The 27,298-nt window shown below is 54.8% G+C and overlaps 1 protein-coding gene across 4 annotated transcripts in view; it reads right to left on the minus strand.

The window, feature by feature from the left end:
- Nucleotides 1–1,705: 1,705 nt before the first annotated feature.
- The window catches only part of TMCC2 (transmembrane and coiled-coil domain family 2), a 34,825-nt gene continuing 9,232 nt past the window's right edge, over nucleotides 1,706–27,298 (minus strand). For 2 of the 4 annotated variants that reach the window (XM_058540234.1, XM_058540235.1), the window contains 4 exons: nucleotides 24,642–25,178; nucleotides 4,299–5,239; nucleotides 2,967–3,102; nucleotides 1,706–2,430 (listed from right to left, as the gene is read on the minus strand). In XM_058540234.1, coding sequence (XP_058396217.1) covers nucleotides 2,119–2,430; nucleotides 2,967–3,102; nucleotides 4,299–5,239; nucleotides 24,642–25,178 — 1,926 coding nt within the window. In that variant the 3' untranslated portion in view covers nucleotides 1,706–2,118. Of the gene's footprint in view, nucleotides 2,431–2,966; nucleotides 3,103–4,298; nucleotides 5,240–12,296; nucleotides 12,736–13,278; nucleotides 13,764–24,641; nucleotides 25,179–27,298 lie in introns of those variants that run through there. The other 2 variants (XM_058540236.1, XM_058540237.1) reach the window with 2 other exon arrangements.

Genomic DNA, 27,298 nt, shown 5'->3' on the forward strand with positions numbered 1-27,298 from the left:
CTGGAGGCCCCTCAAGCCAGAGGCCATGGATACAGCTGCAACTTTTGACTTCTCAGACCCACAGAACCACAGAATGTCAGAGCCCTTTGAAATTAGCAGCTACTGCATCCACCCCATATTACAGACGTGGACACTGAGGCCAAGAGAGGGGATGGAGGTTGGCCACAAGTGCACTAATTACGGGCCAGGACTCTGGGGTAGGTGCTTTTCCCACACCCCTACACGATGCTGGAAGCCAGCATCTCCTCCTTCTGCCAGTAGACCAGGTGCCCCTCCTCCTCCCCAAGTTCCCACAGGGTTCTTGCAGGGAATCCAGAGCCTTCCGTGCCCTTCACTGCCAGGGGTGGGAACTGCAGGCAATAGAGCAGACACCAAGGGCCTGGCCTCTACGCTCTATGCTCAAGGCCACACTCCAGCACCTGGAGAGCAGGTGATCTGTGCTCTGGCTGGACAGCATTGATAAGGCCAAGCTAACTCCAACAGATGCCCCTCTTTGGGACTGAAGCCCGAGAAAAGGTGGAGTAAGGACTCTGCTGCCCTCTCGTGGCCACACCTGGGCATGACTGCTGTCGTCCAGGCCTTCCGTGGCTTCTCTTCTCCAAGCTGTGGAATCTCACCCAATCCCCATCCTCCTGTCAAGTGCTCCAGGAGGGCTGAATGGGGTGGGCGTCATCCCGCCTCCCATCACCTAGGACAGAGCTGTGGCTGCACAAAGCAGGATGGGGAGGGTGGATGATGCCTTGTTCACTGCTGGATCCTGGAGGAAGAAGGCCTTGGGCCAACAGGTGAGGCCAGTCTGTTACCCAGAATGCCTGGGTGTTGGGAGAGACTCAGTGGTTTCCAAAGAGACAGCCTAATCAACCAACACTGGACAGGATGCCTTGAAAATTCCGAGGATATTTATTTCTCGGGAAGGTCCACAACAGCTGGCAGGCACTGCCCTCCCTTGCCTGCTCTGAGGGATTCCTCCCTGCTTTTCTGAGAAATCCCCTCTCTTCTTGGAAGTGCCCATGGGACGCGGGGATGTGAACAGAAACCATACACAACACTCCAGAGCCTTAAAAAAATAAAGCAACAAACAGCCTCCTCCACACAAATACACACACACAAAATAAATAGACGTATAAAAGAGAGGCTTCGCTCCACCCTTCCTAGCTGAAGGGCTGCTCTGGAAGAGTGGAGTGGCTTTGCCCCACTTCTCCCAACTAGGATTTCCAGAAGCTAAATGGTATGGAAGTGCCTGACAGCCAAGACTAAGCCCTGGCTTCAGAGAGAGGGCAAGGAGGGACCCCTCTCTGGAGCTCAGTGGGGAGAAGATACAAAGGAACAAATAAATAAATAAATAGAACCCAACTGCTCCCAGAGGCCTAAGGGCTTAGGCTGAGGCTGGGGCCCCTGGGGCCTGTTTCCCTGAAAAGAGCAGATCCAGTGACAGGCAGAAAGAATAACAGGGAAAGCACAAGTCCAAAGCCCCACCCACTTGCTGCCAGAGCCTGCATCCTTCAGATCCCAGAAGGGCCCAGGCCAGAACCCAGCCTCAAACCAGCTCTGGAGGAAGGTGGGGTGGGCTGAGCTGCTATCTAGTCTAGCAGGAGCCTAAAGGCTGGGGGGCCTGTCCCTTCTCTTCCCTGTGCTCTCTGAGGCCAGCAGAGCCTCCCTCCTTGCCTTCTTCCTGACCATCTCTGTAGAAGGGATCCTTAGCTGCCTCCAGTGTGGGCCCTTCCCTAGGAAAGCTAAGGCACGGCCCTCTCCTGCTTCCGTACTCATTGGCCTTCTCGACCCGCGGCACCTGAATGGGCTGGGCGAAGTCCTTATGAGACTGTAAATAATCAAAACAGTCCATCTCGGTGTCCTCCTCTGCTCCATTTGGCCACAGATGTCCCCACCGCCTCCAGCCAAGACTGCACATGAGGCTCCCTTCAGGCCAACAGGGAGAAGGAGTCAGACAGAGGCAAGAACAGAGAAGGGGGCAGGAGCTGCTAGAATGGACAGTTTGAGCAGGAGGCCAAACCGGACACATGAAGAAGTCCAAGGGACTCGGGAGTCCCAGGGCCCCTCCTAGGGAAGCATGGCCAGCCGGGGGCCGGGGAGAGCACAGGGTAGGGGCAGGCCGGCCACTCAGCTGGGCAGCAGTACGTGCTCCAGGAGGTAGGTGAGGGAGTCCCAGTGCTTCCAGAGGAGGAAGAGGACGAGGACCAGGAGGGCGGTGCTGGTGATGCGCAGGCGTGTCTTCATGAGGGGCGTGATGAAGTTGGCGATGGTGGACACGAACACCAGCAGCACGGCCATGAGCGCCAGGATCACGTTGATGAACTTGCCCAGCAGCGCCCGCGCATTGGCATTCTCCACGCCCTCCAGCTGCACCACCTGCTGCTGTTGCTGCTGCAACTCCAGCTTGGTGACCCGGGTCAGGCAGGACTCCACGGCCTCCTGCAGGGCAGAGGGGTGGGCCCACGGGAGTCAGGGTGGGCAAGCCCCACAGGCTGACCCCACTTGCCTCTCAGAGAAGACGACAATAAACAGGGTGCCCCCTCCAGAGGCCAGGCCTGGTAGAGGCTGATCAGCTGCAGCTGGGGGCAGTCCTTTAATGATGACTATTTGGGGAGGATGGTAGGAAATGGGAGTCTTGATTCATGTGGGAAGGGGAGGGGCTGGCCCAATCCCAGCTTCCTCTTGAGGCAGTCCAGAGCCTGGAAGCTCCAACTATTCAGTGGCCAGGCTGCCATGGAAGGGCTGGGGGCATGGGTGGCCCTTGCCAGGGGGCGTGCCTTTGCACAGTGCACATTCTGCCCCAGGCTGCCTCGCTCTTATCTTCACACCCCACGCCCCACGCTGCCCTCCTCATCCGTGTGCCCCGGCCACCAGAACAGCCTGTGCCCATCATCCCCACCTGGTAAACCGTCACCCTCCGGCTGCTGCCAGCTCTGTCAGCACCTCTGGGCCCCCAGCTCAGCCCCTGGTCGTACCTGGATGTCCCGGGCCCTCTCGTAGGACTGGTAGGCCACCTTCTCCTCCATGCTGGCCAGCTCCTGCTTCAGGTTGCTCATCTCATTCTGATGCAGCTCGGTCAGGTCGTTGAGCTGCTCCTCCAGCCGCTCGTACCTGGCAGAGGGAGAAGGTGGGACTCGTCCTGGCTCCCTGAGCCCCCGTCCCTCCCCGGCGTCAACTTCATTCCTTCTCAACAGTGGCTCAGCCACCGCACATGTTCAGCCCTGTTCAAGTTTTAACGGCAACAACACTGACAGCTACTATTTCCCCAGCACTTCTTACGGGCAGGCACTGCGCTCGGCACTTCACCCACACTATCGCAGGACCTCACCACAACCCCATGAGACAAGGACGCACAGCAGCCCCACTTTACAGACAAGACTGAGGTGTAGAGACATTAAGGAACTTGCCTAAGAGCACACAGTTCATGAATGGAGGAGTCAGCACTCCTCACTGACCGACTTCAACCTGGGCCTCGAGCCCTGGGCTAAGTCACTCCCCTGGGTACCAGGGACACAGGGATATAGACACTCGATCCCTGCTCTGGAGGCACAAAATATCAAAAGATGACTATTATGTGGGGGAGTTAGTTTTCAGGCAGGGTTCCCCCTCAATTTTCCAAACCTTCTTCAGATATATAAAGAAGAAAAAGAAAAAGTGCTAACTAAGGAAAAGATCCCCAAGAATCTCAGGGAGCAAGTGCCAAATACCGCCCGAGAGGCCCAGAGCAGAAGAGCCGTGCGGCGGGGGGAGGGGACGAGACCCCAGCTCCATCCAGGCCGACCCAGAGCTTCGGATCGATGTTCAAACTGAGCGTGCGGATGATGACATGCGTGGACTTTAAAGGTTTGGACTCATTAAATCTCACAAACCCTACGAGTAGAGATTCATGTTACTCCCACTTCACAGATAAGGAAACAGGTGCAAAGAGCGTTAAGTACCTTGCTCAAGGTAAATAGTAAATAGTAGAGCTGGGAGTTGAACCCAGGTCACCTGGCTCCAGAGTCAGCGCTCTTAACCAGAATCTCCAGACAAGAGGCCATGTGGCTGGTCCCTACCTCAGTTTCCCCTTCTGTACACTGACCACATAACCATCGAGTAGGGATGCTCAAAGCTCCTGAGACAGGCAGAGCCTTCCTTCCGTTGGTCCCACAATCCTATCTCCCAGCTGCTCTGACCAGTGTGGAGGAAGGCTTCTCAGGGCCTCTCCCTGGCCCCTTCCCGCTGCCCAGGACCCTTCTAGATGCTGCTCCACCTGCCTCCACAACCCTGATCTGAGACCCGGCAGCAGCGCGGGTGGCGGCACCTACCTGTAGCGCTCCTCCTGCAGGCACTGGGTCATGCAGGTGTAGTCCCTCTGCAGCTGAGCCTTCAGGTCCTCCATCGAGTCCTCCAGGTGGGACTGGCCCTCCTTGATCTCCCGTAGCTCTTCCAGCAGAGCGTCCAGGTTGCCAGAGGCCCCATACAGCGTGTTCGACTTGGGGCTCCCCAGTGCCCCGGCGGGCCCGGCCCCGGAGTTGCTGCCCGCCCCGGCCGAGCTGGCACTGGCACTGGAGCACTCGTCGTCGCTGCCATACTTAGGGCTGGACACGAGTGTGGCGCTGCCGCTCAGCGCCCGGGCCACCTCCTCAGGGGGCCCGTCCTCCAGAGGGTCCTTCAGGTGGGCAATGTTGTCGGCGCTGCCAAACTTGTTGCGGATGAGGCTGGCAAACTCCCGGGGCTTGGACACCACGGCGGTGTGGGTGGCCTGCGAGAGGCCCGAGAGGCTGCCCTTGACACCCTCCACCACACCGCCCCCAAAGCCACTGATGCCTGCGCGCATGTTGGCGCCCACGTCCTTCAGCCCCTGCTGCATGTCCCGCAGCACATCCTTGGGCTGCCTCGAGGGCCCGTTCTGCTCGATCTCCTTCAGGCGCCGGCGGTAGTGCTCCAGCTTCTTGTGCAGCTGGGCGATGGTCTGGGCGGACTTCTGGTTCTTCTTCTCGAACACCTGCTTGATGCGTGACACCTGTTGCTTGTCGGCGTTGTTGGCCAGCTTCAGGTACTCTGCCACGTTGTCATCCCGCGCCTCCTGCTCGATCTTGATCTGCTCGGTGATCTTCAGGATCTTCTGGTGCAGGTGGTCAATGGCGGCCTTGGTCCGCTGGGGGTCCGGGGCCCCGTCCGGCACGTCCAGGCTGATTGGGCCGTCAGTGTCACTATGGCCCGGGCCACCAGGGAGGCTCAGGGCCACGAGGTCTCCCTTGTCGACCTGGGAAAGAAAGCAAGCAGAGGAAGCTGGGTAAATCATGAAACCATGGGCGAGGACACGGCAGGATTCTGTCCTGTGCCCCTGGACTCTCTGGACTTGGTTTCTCTGCCTGGAAAATGGATGTAGGATGAATAGGAAACCTCAGGGCGAGTCTGAAAGAATGCCGACAACCATGTCTCTTACAGCTGCACTGATGGCAGGCTCTCACATCTGCTATCCACCCAATCCTCACAACACCCCTAAAACCCAGTCTAGCAGATCTGCTCCCTCTTCGGCCCAGGGAGGTCAAGTCAGTCACTCAGGGACACACAGCTACGAAAAGACAGAACCTCCAGCCTAGAACGCCTGCTGCTCCATCACAAGGATTTCTCAGGGATGACAGAGTGTCCCTCTGGATTCAATCCCCCATAAGGCTCCTGCCTTGAGGGGCCTCTCCCTCAGAGGTGACCAAAGCCTATGCTTTGGCCCCACGCAGAGGCAAGCAGCCCCCCGCCTTCCCACCCTGGCTTTCCTAATGCAGTGCAGCGGGTCACCCGCCTCTGCTGACCCCTCTCCCAGCACCTGTTACCTTCCAGCTCTCTGGAGTTGTCAGCGACCTCTTCCGCCTCATGACAGGGGGAGCACCTGGCCCTGCCCAGTCTCCCAGACCCAGAGGGAGCACACCCCTACCCGCCCTGCTGGCCAGGTCCCCGGGACTCAAGTCTCAGAAGTGATCCACAGGCCAGGGAAGCAGGGACCAGTCTGGGGGCCTGAGGGTACCAGCTGCCCAGCTTCGAAGGGGGTGAACGCACAGGAAGGAGATGACAGCCCCTTTTCCTCGCTGGCAGGCAGGCAAGCTGGCTCCCGAGTGCATCAGGGTGGCACAAAGGAAAAAGAGGCGAGACTGAGAAAGGATGGGGGGAGGGAGAGAAAGGAAGGAAAGGTCACAGAAGATAGGAAAGATGGGAAATGCCGGTCAGACGAAAGTGGGCAGGCCGGGAGCCCTGCTTTCCCAGGGCCGGTCCCCCTCAGCCTGTTGGAGGATCTCTCTGTCCACAGCCGGGTCCTCGGTGTCTTATCACCATGCAACAACGGAAGCAGCAGGAAATGGCTCAACTCCTGGTATTTTTACACACAGCACACTCCAGTACAGCCGGGTCAGATCACTCGCTCTTTATATGTATGGGGGGGGTGGGCGGGGGGGTGAGGTGTTTGTGGTGGAAGGGGTTAAAAACAAAGAAGGTGGCCCGGTCACACGCAGCAGAACCGGAAACGGCCCATGCCAATTATAGGCAGAAGTCACTGGGCTCGATTTCTGCCGAGGTGCAAAGTTATTGGAAAACACTATTAAAAACAACACCCCTGCCAAACGCAGGAGCCGGGGAGGGGGGCTCCTCTGCGGGCTTCCTCTGGGGTCTTTTCAGGTCACAGTCCCACTGGGGATGCTGGGGAATCCGCCGATCCCTTCCCCATCTCTCTTGAAGTCAGGACTTTCCTCTTACATTTGCTTTGGGTCTCTGGCCCTCCCCTCAAGTGCTCATACCTTCAGGTCCCTGCTCCTCTGAATTCCTGACCTTTTGCCAAAGGAGCCAATTCCACAGTCTCCCTTAAATTACCTGTCCCAAGGTGTGGGACAGACCAGTCACACCAGTGTGACTTAAAACCCTTCCTGCCGTTAAACCCCTCCCTCCTGCCTGTTCCCTGCAGTGATGGCAACCAGCCTCTCTCGATTTTTCTGACCCTCAGTGCTCCCCCCTGAAAAACGAGATAATCATATCTACTCTCAGGTCTTTTGTGAGGGTCACACAAGCTGATGTCCAGCAAGCACTTAGCACAGTGCAGGGCACTGTGCAGCAAGCACTCATAAATGCTGTCTGATCTAGACAGCATATTTTTTGGGGGTGGGAAGAAAACGAAGTTTATTTAAGAGATTATACCAACAAATTTACTCCGTATTGATACTACAATATAGATATGGAACTACACAAAATTAAATTTTATATGCAACATGTGGCTTTTAATATTAAAGAACTTGACCCTCTTCTAAGGCCGCTGTCCTTTCCAAAGAGGCTCAACTCTCCTTCTCTTCCACTCTCTTTGTGGGGGAAGGAATGTCCAGAAAATGAGTTTCAGGTCTGGCTGCATCACTGCTGGATGCTCAGAGCCGGGTGGTGTACATGTTCATAGTCAGGACAGCATCCGTCCCAGCCACTTGGAGGAGCGGGGGAAGAGCTAATGAGACATGGATGTGAAAATGCTGTGAAAAGCATTTAAAAAAGGGCTTTAGGATGACGAGGGGGTGTGGAACAGCAAATTCCCAGTCTGTCATGGCTTGGCCCTGGCAGCCTCGAGTCTTTTCTTCCTCAATTTGGCAGCTGTCTAGTTACAAACGGAAAAGCAGAGTGGAAGCTGGCTGTGAAATCCTCACGAATGAAAGGAGAGCAGACACCCCAGGAGCTCCAGCGGGGGCTGACAGTGGGCTGGAGTGGCCCCCAGGGGTCCTGGCCCCCTCGCCCACCCCTCTTCTCTGTCCTGAGCCCAGACTTGAGCCTGGGGTCCTGCGGCAGGACACCAGCTCCTTCCTGCCCCTCCACTGAGGTCGACCATGCCTGGATCCTGCCGGTCACCTGCAATCACAGAACACCCCACTTTGCTCTCCTCCCCATGGTGGAAGGTGGGGAGCTCTCCACGCCCCCTCGCTCTCCAGGCACACACCCCATGGCAGCAGTGCCCCTCAGGACTGGAGGGAGACAGGTGACTGAAGAAAAGAGAGCCAAGGAGGTGGCAGGCAGACAGGCAGAGGTGCAAAGAGGGATTATGCTCTAGCAAGGGAAAGAAGACCATTAGAAGAAAAAGATGAGAAAGCTGTATGAGGGAACAAACAGAGCACGAAAAGAGGAGAAAGAGATTTTCTGAAAAAAAAAAAGCATAGCAATGAGATAGGATACAGAGCGCATGCAGGGCAATGGAGAGGGCACTAAATTTGGAGTCAGTCTCCAATTTAGAACCCTGGCTCTGTCACTCCCCAGCTGTGTGCCCTTAGATATATCATTAACTTTTCTGGGATTCAGTTTCCTCATCTAGAAAAGGGGTGTAATTCTACCTACCTCGAAGAGTTGTCGGGAGAATGAAATGAGACACTGTGAGTGAAGCCAACAATGACAGTACAAGCTCAGGGTAGACAGCAGGTGCTCAAAACAAATAAAAATAATTCAGTGACACTTCACACCCACTAGGATGGCTCTAATTTTAAAAAGGAAAATAAGTGTTGACAAGGATGTGGAGAAATTAGAACCCTCAAACCTTGCTGGTGGGAATGTAGAATGGTGCAGCTGCTGTGGAAAACAGTTTAGGGGTTCCTCAAAAAGTTACACATAGAATTACCATGTGACCCAGCAGTTCCACTCCTAGGTATATACCCAAGAGAACTGAAAACAGGTATTCAAACAAATACTTGTACACAAATGTTCACAGCAGCACTATTCACAATCAAAGGGTGGACACAACTCAAATGTCCATTAATCAGTGAATGGGTAAACAAAACTGGTATCTCCATACAATGGAATATTATTTGGGCATAAAAGGAATGAAGTAACCATATATGCTACAACATGGATGAACCTCGAGAACATTACACTGAGCGAAAGAAGCCAGATACAAAGGCCACATATTGAATGATTCCATTTATAAGAAATGTCCAGAATGGTTAAATCCACAGAGACAGAAGGCAGACTAGTGGTTGCCAGGGGCTGGGGAAGGGAGAAGTGGGGAGTAACTGCTTAATGGGTACATGTTTCCTTTGGGGGTGATGAAATGTTCTAGAACTAGACAGAGGTGATGGTTGCACAACCTGGTCTGGAAGCCAGAGTCCTCCAACCTGCTGGCCTGGGCTGCAGCCCCGACCAACGTCCTGTCATGGGGTGGGTTTGCAGGAGGGCATCTGGGTCCTTCCTCTCACAGTCGCATTTTCAACAGAGCAGAAGCTCTTCCTAACTCCTCCCAACCCCTGTCCTGGAGTGGATGACTAAAAAGAGGATAATACACATCACTCAACTCCCGGCCGCTAGCAGGCAGCCGGAGCACCGCAGCGAGTGGGCCACACACGCACCACTGCTCCTCTCCCGACACTGTCACAGAGCCCACGGGGCCCTCTGTCCACGCCCAGCCGCCAGCACCACACCAGGAGTTGTGGCCCCAGCACCATGGCCTCTTCACTCCACAGGCACCTGACCCCCGGATTAACCCCCGTGCGCAGGCTGGGCAATTCTGAGAGGAGCACTGTTGCCTGCAGCGATGGCCAACAGCCTCTCTGTTCTCTCTTGGTGAAGAGGCCAAGCTTCTTCCACAACTCCCTCTACGCCGGGCAATCAGGCGGCCACGCGGTGCTCTCTGCTCAGGGTGCCCTGCAGCCAGGGCCGAGGTCCTAGACCCTGTTCTATACAGAATGAGGTCCAAGAAATGCTGATGAATGTTCTGGAAGAGCCAGAGCTGGGATGTTGTCTGAAGTGTCCGGGGTCCACCCTTCCCTACCCTTCTCCCTGCTCCAGTGAGACATCCAGTGGCCCCCACACACCTGGGAGCACCCCACACATGGCCTCGCAGCACCAAGGACTCTCCTTCCTGCCCCCTTCCAGCAGCTCTAAGCGAAGCTGGATTAGGCGCTCTGCCAGATGAGAGAAGCTCCCAGCTCCAGCTTCCCTGGGCCTCCCAGGCATCCCACCTCCTCCTGGGCCTGAGCTCACATCCTCGTGTTAACCCGGCCCCGGACACAGGACAAGGACTCTTCCTCTCACACACCAGCCCAGCAGCCTGGACCCCCGAGGCTGGGAGCACACAGCCGACTGTGGGACAGGCTCACGGGAAGCTGTGTGGGGAGGGAAGGGTACTAGCGATGTGAACTGTGAAACGTGAGTTGTGGTTCTATTTCTGCAGCAATAGTACAAATACATTAAACATTCTTCAAGATGGACCATATCAGTAATCACCACTCGTGAGGACTGTGTGCTCCACACCTGTGCTCCCAGGTTCCCAAGAGACTGCAGAGGGCTCCCAGCCTGTCTCCCATCCCCCAGGCACAAGTGCCCCTTCCTAGATTTACAAAGTGTGCCTGGTAGGGTCCCCAGAGCAGGCTGACACAGAAGATGGGGCCTTCCTGCCCCAGCCATCTGCTTAGGGGTTGGAAAGCCAACACTAAGGTCACTCAGACAAAAAAACAAACAGGAAAGAAAAAGAGCTCTGGGGCTCCCATGCTTCCCTTTAGGAGAGCAGGGCAGCCCTATCATCCCGGGACCCCTCCCAGGGTGGGGAACAACGGAGTGAGGTGTCAACCCTGCCTTGTCTGTGGGTTTGGCCAAGTGGCTCAAGGTCCATGCAGGATGCTGCCCTGAGCAGGGCCTGGGCTTCCAGTGGCTAAGAGCCCAGAAGGCAAGTGTGACAGGGGCCGTCAGGCCCAGATGACTCAGCAGAGATGCTTCCATCTGCTGACTTCTGGCCCCGTGACTCTGATTTGAGCATCCCTCTTGGGATGGAGAACATTCAGATTCCCTTTTTCTACTAGTTCCCAGTGGGAAAGGGAGGTATGAAGAAGAACATTCATGGCTAGCTGAAATCCCTCTGCCCAAAGAGGCAGTTTGACCTCATGGTGAAGCTGGGAGGGAGGGAAAAAGATATCTCCCACACCAACCTGATATTCCAGTCAGAGCTGGAAAAATTATCCCAACCCTCAGTCCTGGCGTCAGGGGCTGCCCCCACTCTCCCAAAGCAGCAAGCATGGCCTGCTGGGCTGCTGGCTCCTGCTCTTCCTGGTGGGGACACGTGGGAATATGAAGTTGCTCAGTCCCAGCTCTCCCAGGTGAGGACAGGCCCGGGGGAGGGGGAGCGGGAGGCACAGCCCAACCCGCAGTTCCTCTGGTGCCTGGAAGCCTAAGCAGCTTTTCTCCAGAGGGCAGGGAGGCAAGTGCTTAGACACTTACTGGGTACCCAGGGGGCAGCACGTAGGACACCTGGGTCTGTTCAGGGGCTGGGGCAGGTGAAAAACCCCTGCAGCAAGGCCCCAGCCACCACCCGGGGGACCCGAGGGGCAGGTGCCCAACGGACCCGGTTCTTCCTGCAGTGCCCCTTCCCTGGTGGCAGGGCACACCTTCCGTGGCTTGACAAGGAATTTCACGCTGCTACAAGGGATTTCAGGGTGGAGAGGACACACAGAGGAGAAAACGTACTCCCCCATCCTTTCATGCAGCACCTGTGATCTCAAGGCAGCCGGGCACTGGGTAGAGGTTTCAATCGGCCTCCTCCTACAGCCAGCAAGTGCTTCCTCCCACCCTGACCCTAAGGGCTCCTCTCTCTTCCTAGTGGAGCAACTCTCCTCTCATCTAGCCCTGGCTTCCAGTCCTTTCCATTAAGTCCACCCCTTGGTTCTGGTCTAAACCACACCCTCCCCTCAGTCACCTCACTCCCTGCCCTGCTGAGAACAATGCCCTTTTGTTCACACGAATGTCCTGCACTCTCCTCTGCCTCCTCAACTCAGAGACCCCTGGTTAGGCCCCCAGTGCTACCCTGGGGCCTCCTCTGTCCATCTCCATCCTCTGAAAGCCCCAGGTGCCCAACACTCTGCTCCTTCTGGACTCTCCCACCATCCACCTGGGGTCAGTGCTCACCAGACCTGCACACTCCTCTCTCCCTGTCACTGCTTCTCTGGTGGGCATAACCAGGAACACCCCTTCCACTTAATTTCATGTCAGCTCCTCTGGCCCCAAGTGGAGCGACACATGGCCACTGGTTTCTGGAGGTGTCTGTGCCAGGGCTCACCCATCCTCCTGGCACAGGGCTCCCTCACCCGACCCCAGGGCCCTCCCAGCACTTGCTAGCCTAAGCCTGGAGGTGTGGTGCTCACCTCCTCCTCCTTTCTCCATCCACGAAGAGTTCTCTATAATGGAGAGGAGAGGGGGCTACAGCCTGAGAGACCAGAGGACAGCACAGCCGGCTTGACAAACTGCAGACATGGCTTTCTGCCATCCCACAACCCCACTCCCATCCCTGCCCAGTGAGCTTCGCTCCTTCCACCCACCAGCGGCCTCACCTGTATGGGTACTGTTTCCCAAAGCCGTGCTGGCAATGGGGTGCCAGGGGCTCTGAGGCTCCAGCTTTCTGCAGGCTGTGCCAGGCCCCCAGGGTCACAGTCCCTGGGTAGCACTGGGCTTGCCAAGGGAAGCCGGGGTCTGCGAGCAGGTGTGCCCGAGCTCCCAGGCTCCGCAGCCGCCATCTCCAGTCTGAAGCCTGGCCTGGGGATTAGGGTCAGATTGCTCTGAGAGATTTCCCCCTCCCCTGGGGCTCAAGGGCTGCTCCTTCCCGTCTGGGAGGAGAAAGGGAGGATCACCGAGCCGGCAGACCATGCACTGACGAGGTGCCGCCCTCCCCTCACCCATCCCCAAGTCCAGCTGTTGCCACTGTGGGTTCACTGTGGATGAGGACACCCAGGTGTGACAGGCAGCAACTTCAGCCCAGGGCAGGGGGGGCATATGGGGACATGTGCACCTGCATTGCTCACTCACCCAGACTGGTGCTCTGCCCCTCCCCTCCCACCATGCACACCCAGAAACGCCTCCCACCATCAGAAACCCCTCTCACAAACAGAAGCACAGTCCATCAACAACCTTCCTCAGCCTCAGAATGGAAGTGGGGCTCCTAGCCAGGTTTCCAGGATGCAAAGGAGCTCTCCAAAGCCATAAAGGCTGGAGCCTGGAGGGAATCTTTGTCGGATCCTAACACAGCCAGCTCAGCCCGAGTCCTCTCCTCTCTCCCTGCTGCCCTGTCCACTGGCTTAAGGCACCATCACTCCAAAGGCATCGTCCCTACTCCAATAACCGCCTGGAGGAATCAGACGGCAGCCAGCCTCACCCGGGGGATTCCTCTGCTCCAAGATCCTCTCCTAGAAATCCACTCTGCTCTGGAGACCACTGCAGCTACTTCTCCGCTAGCTCCTGCTTCCCACTTCCCGCTCTCCTACCCCCAGTACTCAGGAGGCAAAAACACCCAAGACAAAACACGGATGGCACACTCACAGCAGTCTCCTCCTCCTTGGACTTCATCTTGACGGTCCCAGCAGGATATCCTTTGAGTGGCCAGCAGAGGGGGCCAGAGGTCCACAGTTGAGGGGATCAAGCTCCGAGAAGAGTGGTGGGGTGGCCAGCAGAGTACAGCAGTCTGCTGGATCTCTCTAAGGGCAGCTTCCCACCACAGAATCACCAAAGAAGACACGGATTCTGCACCCACTTGAGCCTGGTGAGGGCCTGAGGGCTTAAATGCTGGGGGTGAACGTGAGTCATGCTGATGGGGCGGTCCCAAGTCCAAGAAGGTGCAAGGAGATAAGGGCCCAGTGCTATCTCTGGGGCCTGATGCCAGGGCCTGCAGTGAAAAACACCAGGAGCAGGAGTCCCCACACCTTGGCTCGTGGAAACCTCACAAATATTTGTGGTGGCCGATGACTTGGGATTTGTGAGGACAGGAGCCCAGCAAAAGCACATTACACAGGTCCCAGTTTGTTTTTTTTTTTGTGAGGAAGATCAGCTCTGAGCTAACATCCGTGCTAATCCTCCTCTTTGTGGTGAGGAAGACTGGCTCTGAGCTAACATCTATTGCCAATCCTCCTCCTTTTTTTTTTTCCCCAAAGCCCCAGTAGATAGTTGTATGTCATAGCTGCACATCCTTCTAGTTGCTGGATGTGGGACGCGGCCTCAGCGTGGCTGGAGAAGCGGTGCCTCAGTGCGTGCCTGGGATCCGAACCCGGGCCACCAGTAGCGGAGCATGTGCACTTAACCGCTAAGCCACGGGGCCGGCCCCCACAGGTCCCAATTTCTGGGACCAGTTCTGATGTGGGTCAGGGACACGGGGGTCAGGGAAGGCTTCTGGCAGCTCCTCACGTCTGTAAATGATCGCCCCTTCCAGTACTCGCTTCTTACTTCATACTTTGGCACTGCGCACTGTTCCTTTTGCATAACGGTTATATGCAAATAAGTCTTAGGTCTTAGTGCCCCTAGGAAGGCAGGGATCAGATCTTAAATGTATCCGGGCCCTTCACTGTGCCTAGTGTAAGACTGACCCTCCTTCAATATTTACGTCTGTAAAATGACCGAATGATCATCTCATTGAGCTGCAACGAAAGACAGTCCATCTACTGCAGTTCCATCTGAAGCAGCAACGGAGACAGCTTGACACTCAAGACACCCCTCCTCTGCCCCTCCTTTCTAGGCTCCACCAAGCCAAGATTTGTAACCATTCCTTACAAGCCAGAAAGGAGGAGGAGAAAAAGGAGCAGGCAGTGGCAGCATGAGACCAGAGGTAGGGAGGGGGCTGAGTAAGCTGAGCCCTGGCTCTCTCTGCAGGAGAGGTCTTACTCCCCAGGCTGCCTGGGATCAGGAAGGCTCAGAAGCACCAGAAAGAGGTTCCTGCCACGCCATGTTGCACCACCACAATGACCCTGAGGAGAGCTGCCCCCTACATGGCATCTGGCATCTCCCTAATGGAAGGGTTCAGCCCCCTCCAGGGACAACTTACCCATCAGCACAATAACTGAACAGCAGGGAAAAGGGAGGTGGAGCTCAGGGGAGAACCAATAGTCTGCTGAGAGGAAAGGCACAAACAGGAACCAGGGGGATGTCTGCCAGGCAAGCCAGCAGGAGAGACAGCCCTTTTTCTCTAGAGTCTGTTCTCGTCTCGACATGTAGAGATGTTCCCAAATCTGCCAAGGACTCAGAGCTTCCTGCTCCGGGGTGGGGAGCGGAGCCCGAGGCATAGTGACACAGTGGGGAAGGGGACGCGAGCCCTGGGTGCCAATCAGCAAGTGGGTCTCAGTCCCATACTTGCTATGGGACCTTGGTCGAGTCCCCACAGGCTCTGAGACTCAGTGTCCATAACTGCACCGGGAGGAGTGTGTGAGGAGAGGGGGAGCCAGGAAAGCCCTGGCTGAAGGCGGGTATGTCGCAGGAAGCCGTGCCAAGGCTGGCTCCTCGGGCGCTGGCAAAGCCTTTCAGTGGCACAGCAAGGGGCCTGGAGGTAGAAGGCCGCTATAAATCTTCACCCTGCCACTTGCTGGCTATGCGGCCTCCACAGGCCCTGTCCGTGGTCTTCACAACCACCAGAGGAGGCAGCAGCCCCCACAAAGCAGCAGCCTGGAGGAAGAGGCCGTAGGGCTGGCATCAGGGGTAGATGAGGGTTGAACGCGTTGAGCCCCAGAGAGTCTCTCTGCAGCAGAGTCTTGGTCTTCCTAGCTGCAAAATGGTCCATATGATCATTATCTCCCAGGGCTATAGTGGAGATAAAATGGGAATGAGTGAAAATGCCTGACACATTGCAGGTTTTATAGAAAAAGATGACTAGTCCTGAGGCTCCCTCACCAGATGTGTATGTACACACACACCACGGGCATTCTAGAAGGCCCCTGGAAGACTTTGTTGGAACAGAAAAGGCCAGGAAAGCAGCGGCCACCTGGAGCAAAGTTGAAAGAGTGGCAGGCGGACCTGGGAAGAGCTGCCTGGGCGCTGAAGCAACAGGCTCTGAAAGGACACAAGCCACAAAGCAACTTTCCTTTCGCCGAGAAAAGGTGCAGCTGGGTCAGAACCACCGTGTGGACTTCCCGGTAAGTCCCGCGCACGCCCGGCTTCCCTGCCGCACCGTCTCTCGCCTGGCAGAGACACAGACCTCGTCTCCACCAAGGCAGCACATCACCAGCAATTCGCAGAATCAGGCAGCTGCACAGCAGCAGGGGTCTCTGGTCTTCCTCTTCCCACTTTTCCAAGGTAGCCTGAGTCTGGGGGCAACAGACGAGCTCCTGACATCCTGGAAGGGGACACTGGAAGGTAGCCCTGCACACAAGGCTGCCCTCTGCACGTCCAGTGGGTCTCGGCCCCTCTTTCACTGGGTCCACCCAGTTTAGTTTTCTCTTCTCTTCCCTGAACTGCCATGCATGCCCCCTCTTCCTTTAATACTGTGAATATTGAATTTGTTCTTGTCTTTTCCTTTTCCCTGGTTCTTGTTCTTCAGTCCTCTCCCCCCATTTTTTTAATCTTCCTACTTACTTTTCTTTATCTTAGGGGGAAAAAAAGCACAAACCACACATTCTGAAGGATGGGAAACCTGAGAAGTCACAGGCTTTAGGAGCAAAGACTAACGCTGAAAAGCAGCTCAATTTAGTAGCTCAGAATACAAGGTGAGGACTAAAAATTGCAGGCTCCAAATGCGCTGTGAAAACCTCGCAGGCAGGAGGCCTCTGTGAAGCCGCTTCTCCGAAGCTCGCCTCCGGGAAAGGGGGGTCTGGGAAGCGGTCAGTCTTCAGAGGTCCCCTCCCGTAACACTCACTTTTAGGCGCAGCCAGAAGGTGCATTTTCTTAGAAACTCACGTCCCCAAAGAGCCCTGCTTCCCCCTGGGGAAATGCGGGAGGAAGGTTCATGTTTTTCCGGGTGAACCAGAGCAATCAGGGTGGCACATTTCCTAGGCACAAGTGGAGAGGCTCAGCCACAAGAGCTGCAAACACAGTCAGGAAAGGCCAGAGTGGAGAGAGCTGTGGGAAACAGCAGCGTGCACACACCAGGCCACCCCTCAGCCGCTTCCAGGGTGTAGGAGGCCTCCTCCACACCCACTTTGTCTGTCTAATGCCATCGACTCTCCTGTCTAGGGAGTCCTCCTCACGCACGGTCATGAGCCAGACTATGGGCAGTGGAGACAACCACTCACCTAGGTCACTTTTAGGAAATCAAAATTGGTGCCAGCTGGGTAGAAGAGACGGACGATTCCATGCCTTTCATAGCCACTCTGTTTTCCTGGGGGAGAGGACATTGGGGACAGGCCCAGGAGAAAGTGACCCAGAGAAGAAGCAGCACCTTCTTTTGGGGCAGTATTTAGGAAGCAGAGCACCCTCCACACCACCCTATTTGTCAAGAATAATTTAGAACGATTCCCTTCGAAAAGCAGAGGACTCAAACACAGAATTCTTGGGGCGTCTTGCTGACTCAAGGGCTCAAGCTTACCAGGAGCTGATTAAACGAGAAATGTATGTGAAAGCACTACACAAACTGTGCTGTACTGTTCAACTGAGTGTCAGCGCCAGGAAAGCTCCAAGGGACATGTCAAAGGGATATGACTGACAAGCCTTGGGGGCATGTCCCCGACGCCGCTGAGCCCCTAAGGAGTCAGTAGACAGGCATGGGCCCAGATAATATTTGGGTCTGAAGCTGCCTTCTCAGGCAATGAAGAAACCTTATATAATGAAGTTAATATTACAGAACACCTGTCTTTCCAGGGTAGGGTTCGCCTTTCCAGCCACCCAAAGAAGGCCTCCTTGTCACAGTATCACTCTGGATCTGATTTAGCTTTTGCTGAGTGTGCTGAATTATTCACTAGCTATGGATACTGGGCCAGCTCTGGGGTCCCAATGGTGGGGTATCTGGAGAGGTGGAAAAGGTAAGTAAGAATTCCCCAAATCCAGACTTGGGGGAAAGGCAAAAGCAGCAGGGGCATCTGAGTCACCGTCTGGAGGATGTGGAAACAGGGGACGGGGGCCAAGAACAGTCAGACAAGCTGCTTGCAACTCCCCAGCACCTGTCACTGGAGAGAGAAGGGAGGTCAGAGAAGGCTACTGTTCCCAGAAGCTTCACTCACTGCCTCCAGCCCCCACTACAGGGCAGGGGAGCCCAGAAAGAATGCGATGGGGTGTGTGCATCCATCGCTGCTTCTATTTCAGAGCCCTCTGCCCCAGGCGGTATAAACAGAGAAAGCCCAAACTGTGCCTATGAAAAGAAAGAAGAGGCAGAAGCAGGGATCAGGTTAATGGTACTGTATTTCCATTGCCTCATCTGGCACCAGAGGGGACCAGGGTTACGTTTTGCATCTCAAGGATGTGATGGATCCAGGGAGGAAGGTGCCTGGTGGCTGGGGAGACCTGTGCCAGCTCCCATGACCCATGCCCACATCACAGCGCTGGCTCCTTGCCACCTGGAACTGGATGACACAGAGCTCCTCTTGCTGCTGACTGTTATCGGCTCTGGCATGGGGGGCTGATGCCCGAACCTTGAGCACACCTTCTGCTGGGGTGCCCAAGGGAGCCAAGGCCAAGGTTGAGAATCCTGAGGGAGAAGGCTGGGGACCTGACTGGCATCTCCCACCTGTGTCTGGGCTGGCATCATCTCAGCCCCCAGGGGCTGCAGAGAGCCACAGAGTCTCCCACAAGGTTTGTGCCTGAGCTTAGACCCCAGCAGGTTGAGAACCCATGACATCGGGGCTTGCTAGGAAACTTGGACATTACCTAACTTCGCCCCCTGCGCCTGGGGAATTCTGTACTCCTAGAAGCCAGAGCTAATCTGGAGAGCACTGCGAACTTTCTATCTAGAAAGTCATGGATGTCAGTGGGGAAAAGATGAATAAAGGCTAATTCTGGAGGCCAGTTGCCTGCTGGGGCAGCTAACTGAGCCCACGACCCTGTTCTAAAGTCAAGAGGAAGCTGCTGCTTATGATCTCTGGTGCCAGAGCTTCAGGTAAGGGGCACGGTCCTCATTTTCTGGCCCCTCTCCTGATGGGACAGGACCCCTAAAAGGCAAGGGGCTTCACTTGAACGTGAGGAACTCAAATCAGACTAAGGGAAGAACATCTTGACTAGCCAGGTACAAGATATACTGCTGTGGTGGGACCTGAAGGCCCCTGGGAAATAGGGGCTTTTAATCACCGAGACAGGGAGCGAGGGTTCATGGCAATCACGGAGCTGCCCTGCCTTGGCCTGACAAGCAGCTGGCAGGATGGGCACGGCCTCCAGAGGCCCTTCGGGGGCCACTGGGCTGCCTGCCTCTGGCTCTCCCTCTGCCTAAGGAGCCTTTCCATGCAGAGAGTAAGAGAGAAGGGAAGACGGGATGAGATGGATGGAGGAGGGGAACAGAGAAGGCAGCTGTCCTCCCCAGCAACTGGGTGTGAGTTGACTGGCACAGACCCAAGCATGTACATGGGCGACAGAACAAGCGGAGCGTCACATGGCTCTGAAGGTGGATGCATTTGTGTGGACAGGCCGAGGGACACAGCTGGACCCTGGAACGGGGCCCCTTCAGCCTCCCATGTATCCTGGCCCACAAGCTCAAACACATCAGGAGGCCCCACAGATGAATGGCCTGGCCTCCCCCAGCTGCCGAGGGGACATGTTTGAAAACTCTCAGCAGAGCTGGCCCCACCCACCTCTGAACCAGCAGGCTCCCAGACATAAATAAACCAGGGCCCCTCAGTGCCTGCCAAGATCTATCTTCTTGGCAAGAGCCTAAAGTTAAAGGCGGCCCCTCACTTGCCATCCCTCAAAGTAAACAGGGATGCTTATTTATGCCAGGGCAGAGAAGAAATCTTGTTGTTGGATAAATCTGTGGAGGAGGTACCAAGAGGACAGGACATCCAGACTGCTCTGGTTTAGGTGATGAGCTGAACGCCACTGGTTTCTCTGTCTGGAGCCTGGAGATAACAACGCCGTGAGGCCACAGGGAAGCATCCAGTCATGACATCATCTCTCCACCCTCCCCACCACACCTCGCCACACAACTGGGGAGACCCTGGCCCTGTCTCCCGCCCTGCCTGCCCTCAAAGCTAGGGGGTAGCAAGCTGACCTGTCAGTAAATGTCCTCCTGCCACTGAGCACCTACATGCTGGTCTCCTAAGGCTGTCCAGATGCCCTCTGTGAGCTCCTGGCTCTCGCCCCACGCTGGTTCTTGTCCTCAGAGGGACCAGCCATACTGCACAGAAGGGGAAGGGGCAACAGGGCAAGGTCAGGGGCTAGCCTGGCAGAGCTGGCTATAAACCCAGCACTCCTGCGCCATTCCTCTCCCAAGACCCTCCAGCTGGGTGCACCCTACACAAGCCCAGAAGGGGCAAGAGGAATGTGGTGACAAGGGGAGAGGTTTTGAACAAGGCCAAGAGGGAAACAATGACCAAGCTATACATGAAAGAAATGGCAGAAAGCGAACACAAGCCTCGGAGCCCTGCCGGGGCTAATCCACTCCGTGACAGTCTGGGGGTGAGTGACACAAGTGACAGAAGAGTTAGTAGGTTTTCCTGAGAGTACACATTTTCTAGGAACTGCTGCTCAGCAGATAAAAAGAGGGTGGAGACCCATCTGCTGAGCAACTAGGCAGCCCAACTCCACTGCCCTGCACATACCACCAGTGGCTCCTGCTGCAGCCTCCAGGGCTTACGGCCACACACAGATGGGGAAGCCAAACGTCACCTGCGATTGCGATTCACCCGCCAATTCCCCAGCACACCAACGAACGGTGACTCTTCCTCTTGACTTTGTAGACATAAGACGGAGAGAGCAGCTACCTTGCTCAGTGTCACACCAAGAGTCGAAAGCAGAACGGCAAGGCTGGGATGACAATTTGTTTTTGTTTTCAAAGGGAAATCATTTAAGGCACAACCTCGAAGACAGCTAACTGGATCTGGAAGGAACAAATGACAGCCAAACTACATCACCACGGCTGAGCTGCTTCCTGGGACCGGGAGGCCCCATCTTTCTCTCTGATACACCTCTACCCTCCTTGGGGCTCCAGGCCCCCTACTTTCTTCGGGGCTGGGGAGAGCCTCTCCAGGGCAGCCAGGGAACTTTAGCTGCCTCCAGGGTGTTTCGGTAACTCAACCCCCCACAGGGCCACTCTGGTCCAAAAGCCAGCTGGTGCACTCTAAACAATGGCAAGGGGTGTGTGTGGTGGGGGAGGCTTATGAATTAAAAATAGACACTAGTAATCACCAGGGAGCTTGCAGAGAGCATGTGGGGCTGTGTTTACTAGAGAGAGAAGAATACTTTCTATTCATACCCAGAGACTGGGGTGGAACCATCACAGCTTCTCATACCAACCAATGGCCTCTGGGCCCGGGGAAGTCAGCTGACAGAGCAGGGTTTCTGATGACTGGAAGACCCCTTTCCTCGGGACCCCTCTCCTCAGGACCCCCAGGGCCACGCCTGTCCCTGGAGGACTGCTCCAGGTCAGGAAAGCTGATCACTGAATTGCAAATGGAGACCAAGAGATCAAGTCCCCTCCTCGGGCTAAGGCAGGCCTGCTCCCTGTGAATACTGCACAAAGTGGCCCCTGGCAGATTTGGTGACTGCAGAGCCCAGTGTGGTCTTATGGACACACTAGAAACATGGGATCTGGTCTCTTCTCTGCTATGAACTAACTAGCTGGGTGCCCTCAGGCAAGCAGCCTCTTGACTGCTGAAGGCCTCAGTCTATTCATCTGTAAAACAATAACACCTGCCCTGGTAACTCCACAGGGGTGTTATTAAGATTAACCAGGCAATATATACGGCAAAGCTTTGGAAAGCTGCAAGTTCTAAATGAGGATCTAAAACAGTCATAGGATTCCCCCGTTACCACCTTGAACCCAGGGAACCAGGCCCCAGTCAGCTCGCCCAAGAGACTCCAGGCCTGGTCTTACACGGGCAGCAAGAAGAGAACCGCGCCTGCCCTCTGGATATCTCGGGGCAGTGTGAAGATCAAACACAAGCTGCGTGGAGAAGCCTCACGGAGCAGCTCCCCGGCTGAGGCACCTGCTCCGCACCCCAGCCCCCGAATTCCCCGTCAGCACACAGCAGCAACTCTTTGCCAGCTTCTAAGGGTGCCCACTGCCCACCCACTCCGTCTGCTCAGGCAGCCGGAGACTACAAGGTTCACGTTCTCCTTCCTCGTAAAATAGCTGTAGTACCAGAGACCCTTGCTTGAAAGGAGTTCTCTAATTTGATTTTAAAATGTATTCACTGACTCAGCAGTGAGAGGTGGGCCTGGCTGCTGTTGCATGCAGACCACTTGCTCCTTAAGGGCTGGAACAACCTGGTTCACTCTGCTGGGCCCTCCTGGGTCTGCATTCCACAAGGCACGTTACCCTTTTAGCCGACACATCCACATCTCACTCTTGGAACAGACTTCTCCACAGTTGAAACTATGCTTGCAAATGATCCAGTGCCATTGTTTTAAATACTATCTATAAGCTCACAACTCCCAAACGTGTGCCTCAAGCCTGGATCTCTCCCCGAGACTCCAGACTCTTACATCTGACTGCTTATTTGGCATTTCCACGTGGATGTTTAATAGTCATCTCAAACGTAACATGTCTACCACCTAGCTCTGATTTCTGCCCAGCCCCCAGCCCCTGCCAGACATCTGTTCCATTTGCTGTTTTCCCCAACTCAGTTAATGGCAATTTCTTCTTTCCACCTGCCAGGCCAAAAGCCCGTGTGCCATCCTTGCCTGCTCCCTTTCTGTCATGCCCCACATCCATCTGAAACCTTTGTAGCTCAATCTCTGAAGCAAATCCAGAACCCCGACATTTTGCCCCGCCTCTACACTCCCACTCCACTGCAGGCCATCATCATCTCATCTCTGGAGGCTCCAACAGCTTCCCAGCTGGACCCCATGCTCACACTCTGGCTCCCAGACTATCCTCCACACAGCAGCCAGACTGACCTTCTTAAAAGGTGTCACTCCTCTGTACAAAGCCTCCCAATGACTTCCCATCTCACTCAGAAAAAAGTCAAAAGCCCTTTTCCTGGCCTACCAGGCCCTATGTGATGTGCAACCCTCCCTACTCATCTTTCAAAAACCAACAAAACCCAAACTACCTCAACCAGATCGTACTGTCCTTTCTCCTCCAGACAAGCTGCACGTGCTGCCTCCACTCCCACCATCTCCTCAATCTACTGAGACTGGTTTCTTGCGGGTTACCAACGACCCCACTGCTTGATACTGCCCGTGTACGTTTCGAAACCCAGATCCCACCTGGCACTCCTGCCGCATTTCACACTCTTGAGTACTTCCTCCTTCTTCAAGCTCCTTTCTCCTTTTGCTTTGGCGTCATCTCTCTCCAGGTTCACTTCTACATATCTGGCTGCTCTGTCCCTTATATGTCGGATCTGTCCTTGGCCTCCTTCTCAATCAACACGTGCCCTTTGAGGGTCTCATCCATACCCACGACTTCAAGCCCAGTGCTGACTCAAAGAGCACTCGCCCCTCACATCTCTCCCCAATGAACCCAACTGCCAGGTGTTGCTCCCTAGCTGGGCAGCTCCCAAAGGCACTTGCAACTCAACACGTCCAAAACTGAACTCATCACTTTCCTCCCAGAACATGCTCCTCCTGCATTTCCTCCACTAGAGAATGCACCATCCCTAAAGTTGCTAAGGCAGAAACTCTAGGATCATCCTCTAGTTCCCCGCCCTTGTCTTCCACATCCACTTTCTCACAGAGTACTGTGGATTCTAACTCCCAAATGTCTTCTGAATTTGTCTCCTCCTTTCCATTCTCACTGCTGCAGCCTGGATTCCTGCAATAACTCCAAAAATGGTTTCCAGGACTGCACTCCTAACCCCTTTCCCAATCTACTGTCTACACTGAGACCCAGAGGGACCTCCTCCTGCCAGTTTCCTGTCTAACACTCCTTGATAGCTTCACCCTACCCTTGTGATCTGGTCTCTGCCTACCTGTCAGTCCCCAAAAGTGCTGGGTGCTCTGACTACAGTGAACCCCTTATAGCCCCACACCAGCTTGCTTGCTTTTGTACACACTACACCCTCCCTCCCCATGCCCACCTCCCCGCCCCCGTTCTTCCCTGACTAAATTACACTCCTTCTTCAAGATTCAGTCAATGGCTTCCTCCAGAAGGTATTCACCAACTGCCCCCAACACCCAAGCTCCCATAGGCTCTATCACAGCCTTTTCACCCTATTCTGTCCATTCACCCCTCTGTCTCTCCTCCCCGCTGGCTTGTTCGTTCTTATAGCACACGACAAGTATTCAAGAAATACTTGTTACATGAATAAAAGAGTGCACACAGAAATTTAGGAAGTACCAAACTAGATTTTCTCCTTACCAAACAACCCTTCACGATTCCTCCCCTATCTTCTTTGGTTGGTAACAATAATAAAACGATACTGTGCCACCTCCATTCCAAGTATTTTACACATACGAACCCATTTAATCTTACAACAACTCTGCTATTATTATCGCCATTTTCAATTGGGGAAACTGAGGTACAAAGAGGTTAAGTGACTGATGCAGCTAGCAAGTGGCAGAACCAGGGTTGGTGCTAATCTGTGCTCTTAACCACTGTACGTATTGCCTCTTGATAGCATGTTTAAGGAAAACAAACCAAAATTAACATCAGCCTGAGGAAAAGATAACTTTGAAAAACAAACCCCTAAACAAACAGAAATTAGCCATTTGGGGATCATCTCTTGCTTTTGTCTTAGTCTTTCCTCTGACTCCTTCAACCAGGCAGACAGCACTGCAGGCGGCAGGGTGTCCTCATCTCAGGCATGGCCCCATCTCAGCTCCCTGGGTCCAGAGGCCCCTCAACGGACGGCTCTTGCCTCTGAGTAGCCCCCTACCCAGAAGGCCCTCCTCTTGCCCTGCCTCACCTTGTCGCCAACACCCTCGGCCTCCTCAGCCAAGAGGTACACGTTGCCACCATCAGCTAGCAGCAGGGCCGTGTCGGTGGTGGAAGAGGAGCGGGGGCGGCACTGGTGCTGGTGCAGGATGGCGGCCAGGCTGCTGTCCTGGGGGGTCTTGCGCAGCAGGTGAGGGCTGCCGCGCTGGGGCTCCAGGGAGCTGCTCTTGGTGCGCCGGCTGCTGCCCCCACCACTGCCGCCCCCGCTGCTGCTGTGCAGGCTGGCACCCCGCTTGATGGAGGGCCGGGAGCGGATCTGCTGCAGCACGCGGTTGAAGGCGGTCGGCCGGGCGGGCAGGTCGTGCAGGGACATGGCGTAGGAGACGCGGTGCATCTCCGGGGAGCGCTCCTTCTCATCCGGGGAGTCATGGTCAGACATGCCCTGATGCTGCTGCGGCTGGGAATCCTGAGACGTCTGGTGCTCCCTCTCCCGCGACCGGCGGCGGCTGTGGAACAGGTGCTTCAGGCCGTGGCCAAACATGGAGCCCTCTGAGAGCTGCTGGATTTTCTTAAGGGGGAGAGATGAAGAACTCTGGTGAGTGGAAAGCTCTTAAATGCCCAGTTGGTGGGGACAGAGGTGAGGGGTCTGCTCCTGGGAGATCAGTGTAGCTACTGCAGCTGTCTGAATCTGGATGATCCCTATGAATGGCCCATCACACCTAAAAGGTCACCTTGCAGAAAGGTGGCAACCCAGACCCACTCCTTTCATTCCCAAAGAAATGCACCCCTATGGCTTCCCACAGGACATTCCCAGTCAACACATGGGTTCAGGGTCACTGGTCACAATATCCTACTGCTAGTCTGGGACTGCACATGCAGACAGCACTTGGCTCACAAGGTTGTATCCCTCTGGACTGACTCTCACCCCACCACCCAGTCCCGCTCTCCTTCTAAGTTAGGTCCTCCTTCAAGCTGCACTGGGTCTTTTAGACCAGAAGGCATCCATTTTCAAAGATGCCTCACTGCAACTCAATTGTCTGGGAAAAATCACGTCACACATGCAGGTTATAGTGCTGTAGCAGACACTGCTAACTGCCTAGCCAATATCTACTCGCCTTTCTTTCTTACCAACCAAACTGCATGGCCTTAATGTGGCTTGCTAAAAATTCTTGCTTCATTAGACTCCCTTGCAGCTAAGACTAGCCACGTGGTACAGTTTTGGCCAATGAAAAGCAAAGTGAGCATTTCTGGGAAACTATGGCCCTTCACACTTCTTTCTGTCTGGAATGTGGAGGTAATGCCTGGGGATGCAGCAGCCATCTTGCAACCAAAAGATGACTGGCATGATGATGAAAGCCTACATACATGGAATAGGCCTGAGAACTTGATGGCCCTATGAAGCCACCAAACTGTTTGTGAATGCCTATCCTGGGATTCTTGCTGCATGAAATAAATAAACTTATCTTTGTCTACACAACTCTAGTACGATTTTCTGTTATTTGTAGCCAGTCTCATTCTTGATATAGTTGGCAATAAAATAAACATTACTGGAGCTTCTGGGTTGGTGAACACATCCACACACCAGGAGGGTGGTGCACCCCAATTCCACTGGGACAGAAGCCCCTGCACTCAGGACCCTTCTGGACCTTGCCCTATGTACTCTTTATCTGGCTATTCATCTGTACCCTTTATAATAAACTGGTAAACATAATAAATAAATAAACTTTACTTCCATGGGCATACCCTGCAGTGCAGTCAGTAACGTGACCACTTCTTCAGCATACATATCAGAACTAGCTATCCAAACAAGTGCCTTTCCCCTCAGATTGGGACCAACCAAGGAGGCCCTGGCCCCAGCCCTCCCTCTTAGCTCCGCTGCCAAGATTCTCCACCTGCTCCCCAGGCAGGACTGCCCAGAGAGAGGTGGCTGGACCACGCACACAGGCGAGACAACCAGTGATACAACTCCAGACAGCTGCTTCTGTCAGGGGCTGCGTATTTGGCCAGGCCGAGCCCTCGGCAGGAGCTTCGGAGGCAGTGGGAGGGGTGCTGGGACTTGGGGGAGCAGGTGCGAACCCACACTCTGCAACCTAAGAGGGAAACTCAGAACCCAGCCACGCAGGGCTCAACAAGCCACAGCGGGTCTTCTCCCGTATGAACAACGCAGAAGCTCATGAGGCAGCCTCAGTCACCTAAAAAAATATTCCAAAGAATTACATGTACTGGATTTTCTTTTTTTCTAGAAACAAACTTCCAGAGCAGAAAACTTAAACCGTGCAGAAACCAAGAAAAAGATACCTTTAGGCCTTCCGAATTAGCTGATTCGCTCTTACTGTGACCTCACACCTCAGCGCTGCTTGTATAGACAGCAGTACTGACATCTGGATGTGACTATACTACTGTGTATTTGTGTAAAAGTTGAGGATTTTCACTTTCACCTCACCGGAGTCTCCCCACAATCCTCAAGAGTAGGTGGGACCCTTACATCACCCATTTTACAGAGTGGATAAGTTACACAATCACAACTCTCCACGAACTAATGGCTCATCGTTTTCGAGGTGCTTTTTCTCCTGCATTATCTCCCTTGATTCTCCCAGACACTAACAGGAGCAACAGCAGCAACATTTCCACTTTTAGATGAGGAAATTAAGGCTACCACCATTCCTTCTCGAGAATTTAATTCTGGGG

This window comes from Diceros bicornis, chromosome 4 (genome assembly GCF_020826845.1).
Source record: "Diceros bicornis minor isolate mBicDic1 chromosome 4, mDicBic1.mat.cur, whole genome shotgun sequence".
Taxonomy (NCBI): domain Eukaryota; kingdom Metazoa; phylum Chordata; class Mammalia; order Perissodactyla; family Rhinocerotidae; genus Diceros; species Diceros bicornis.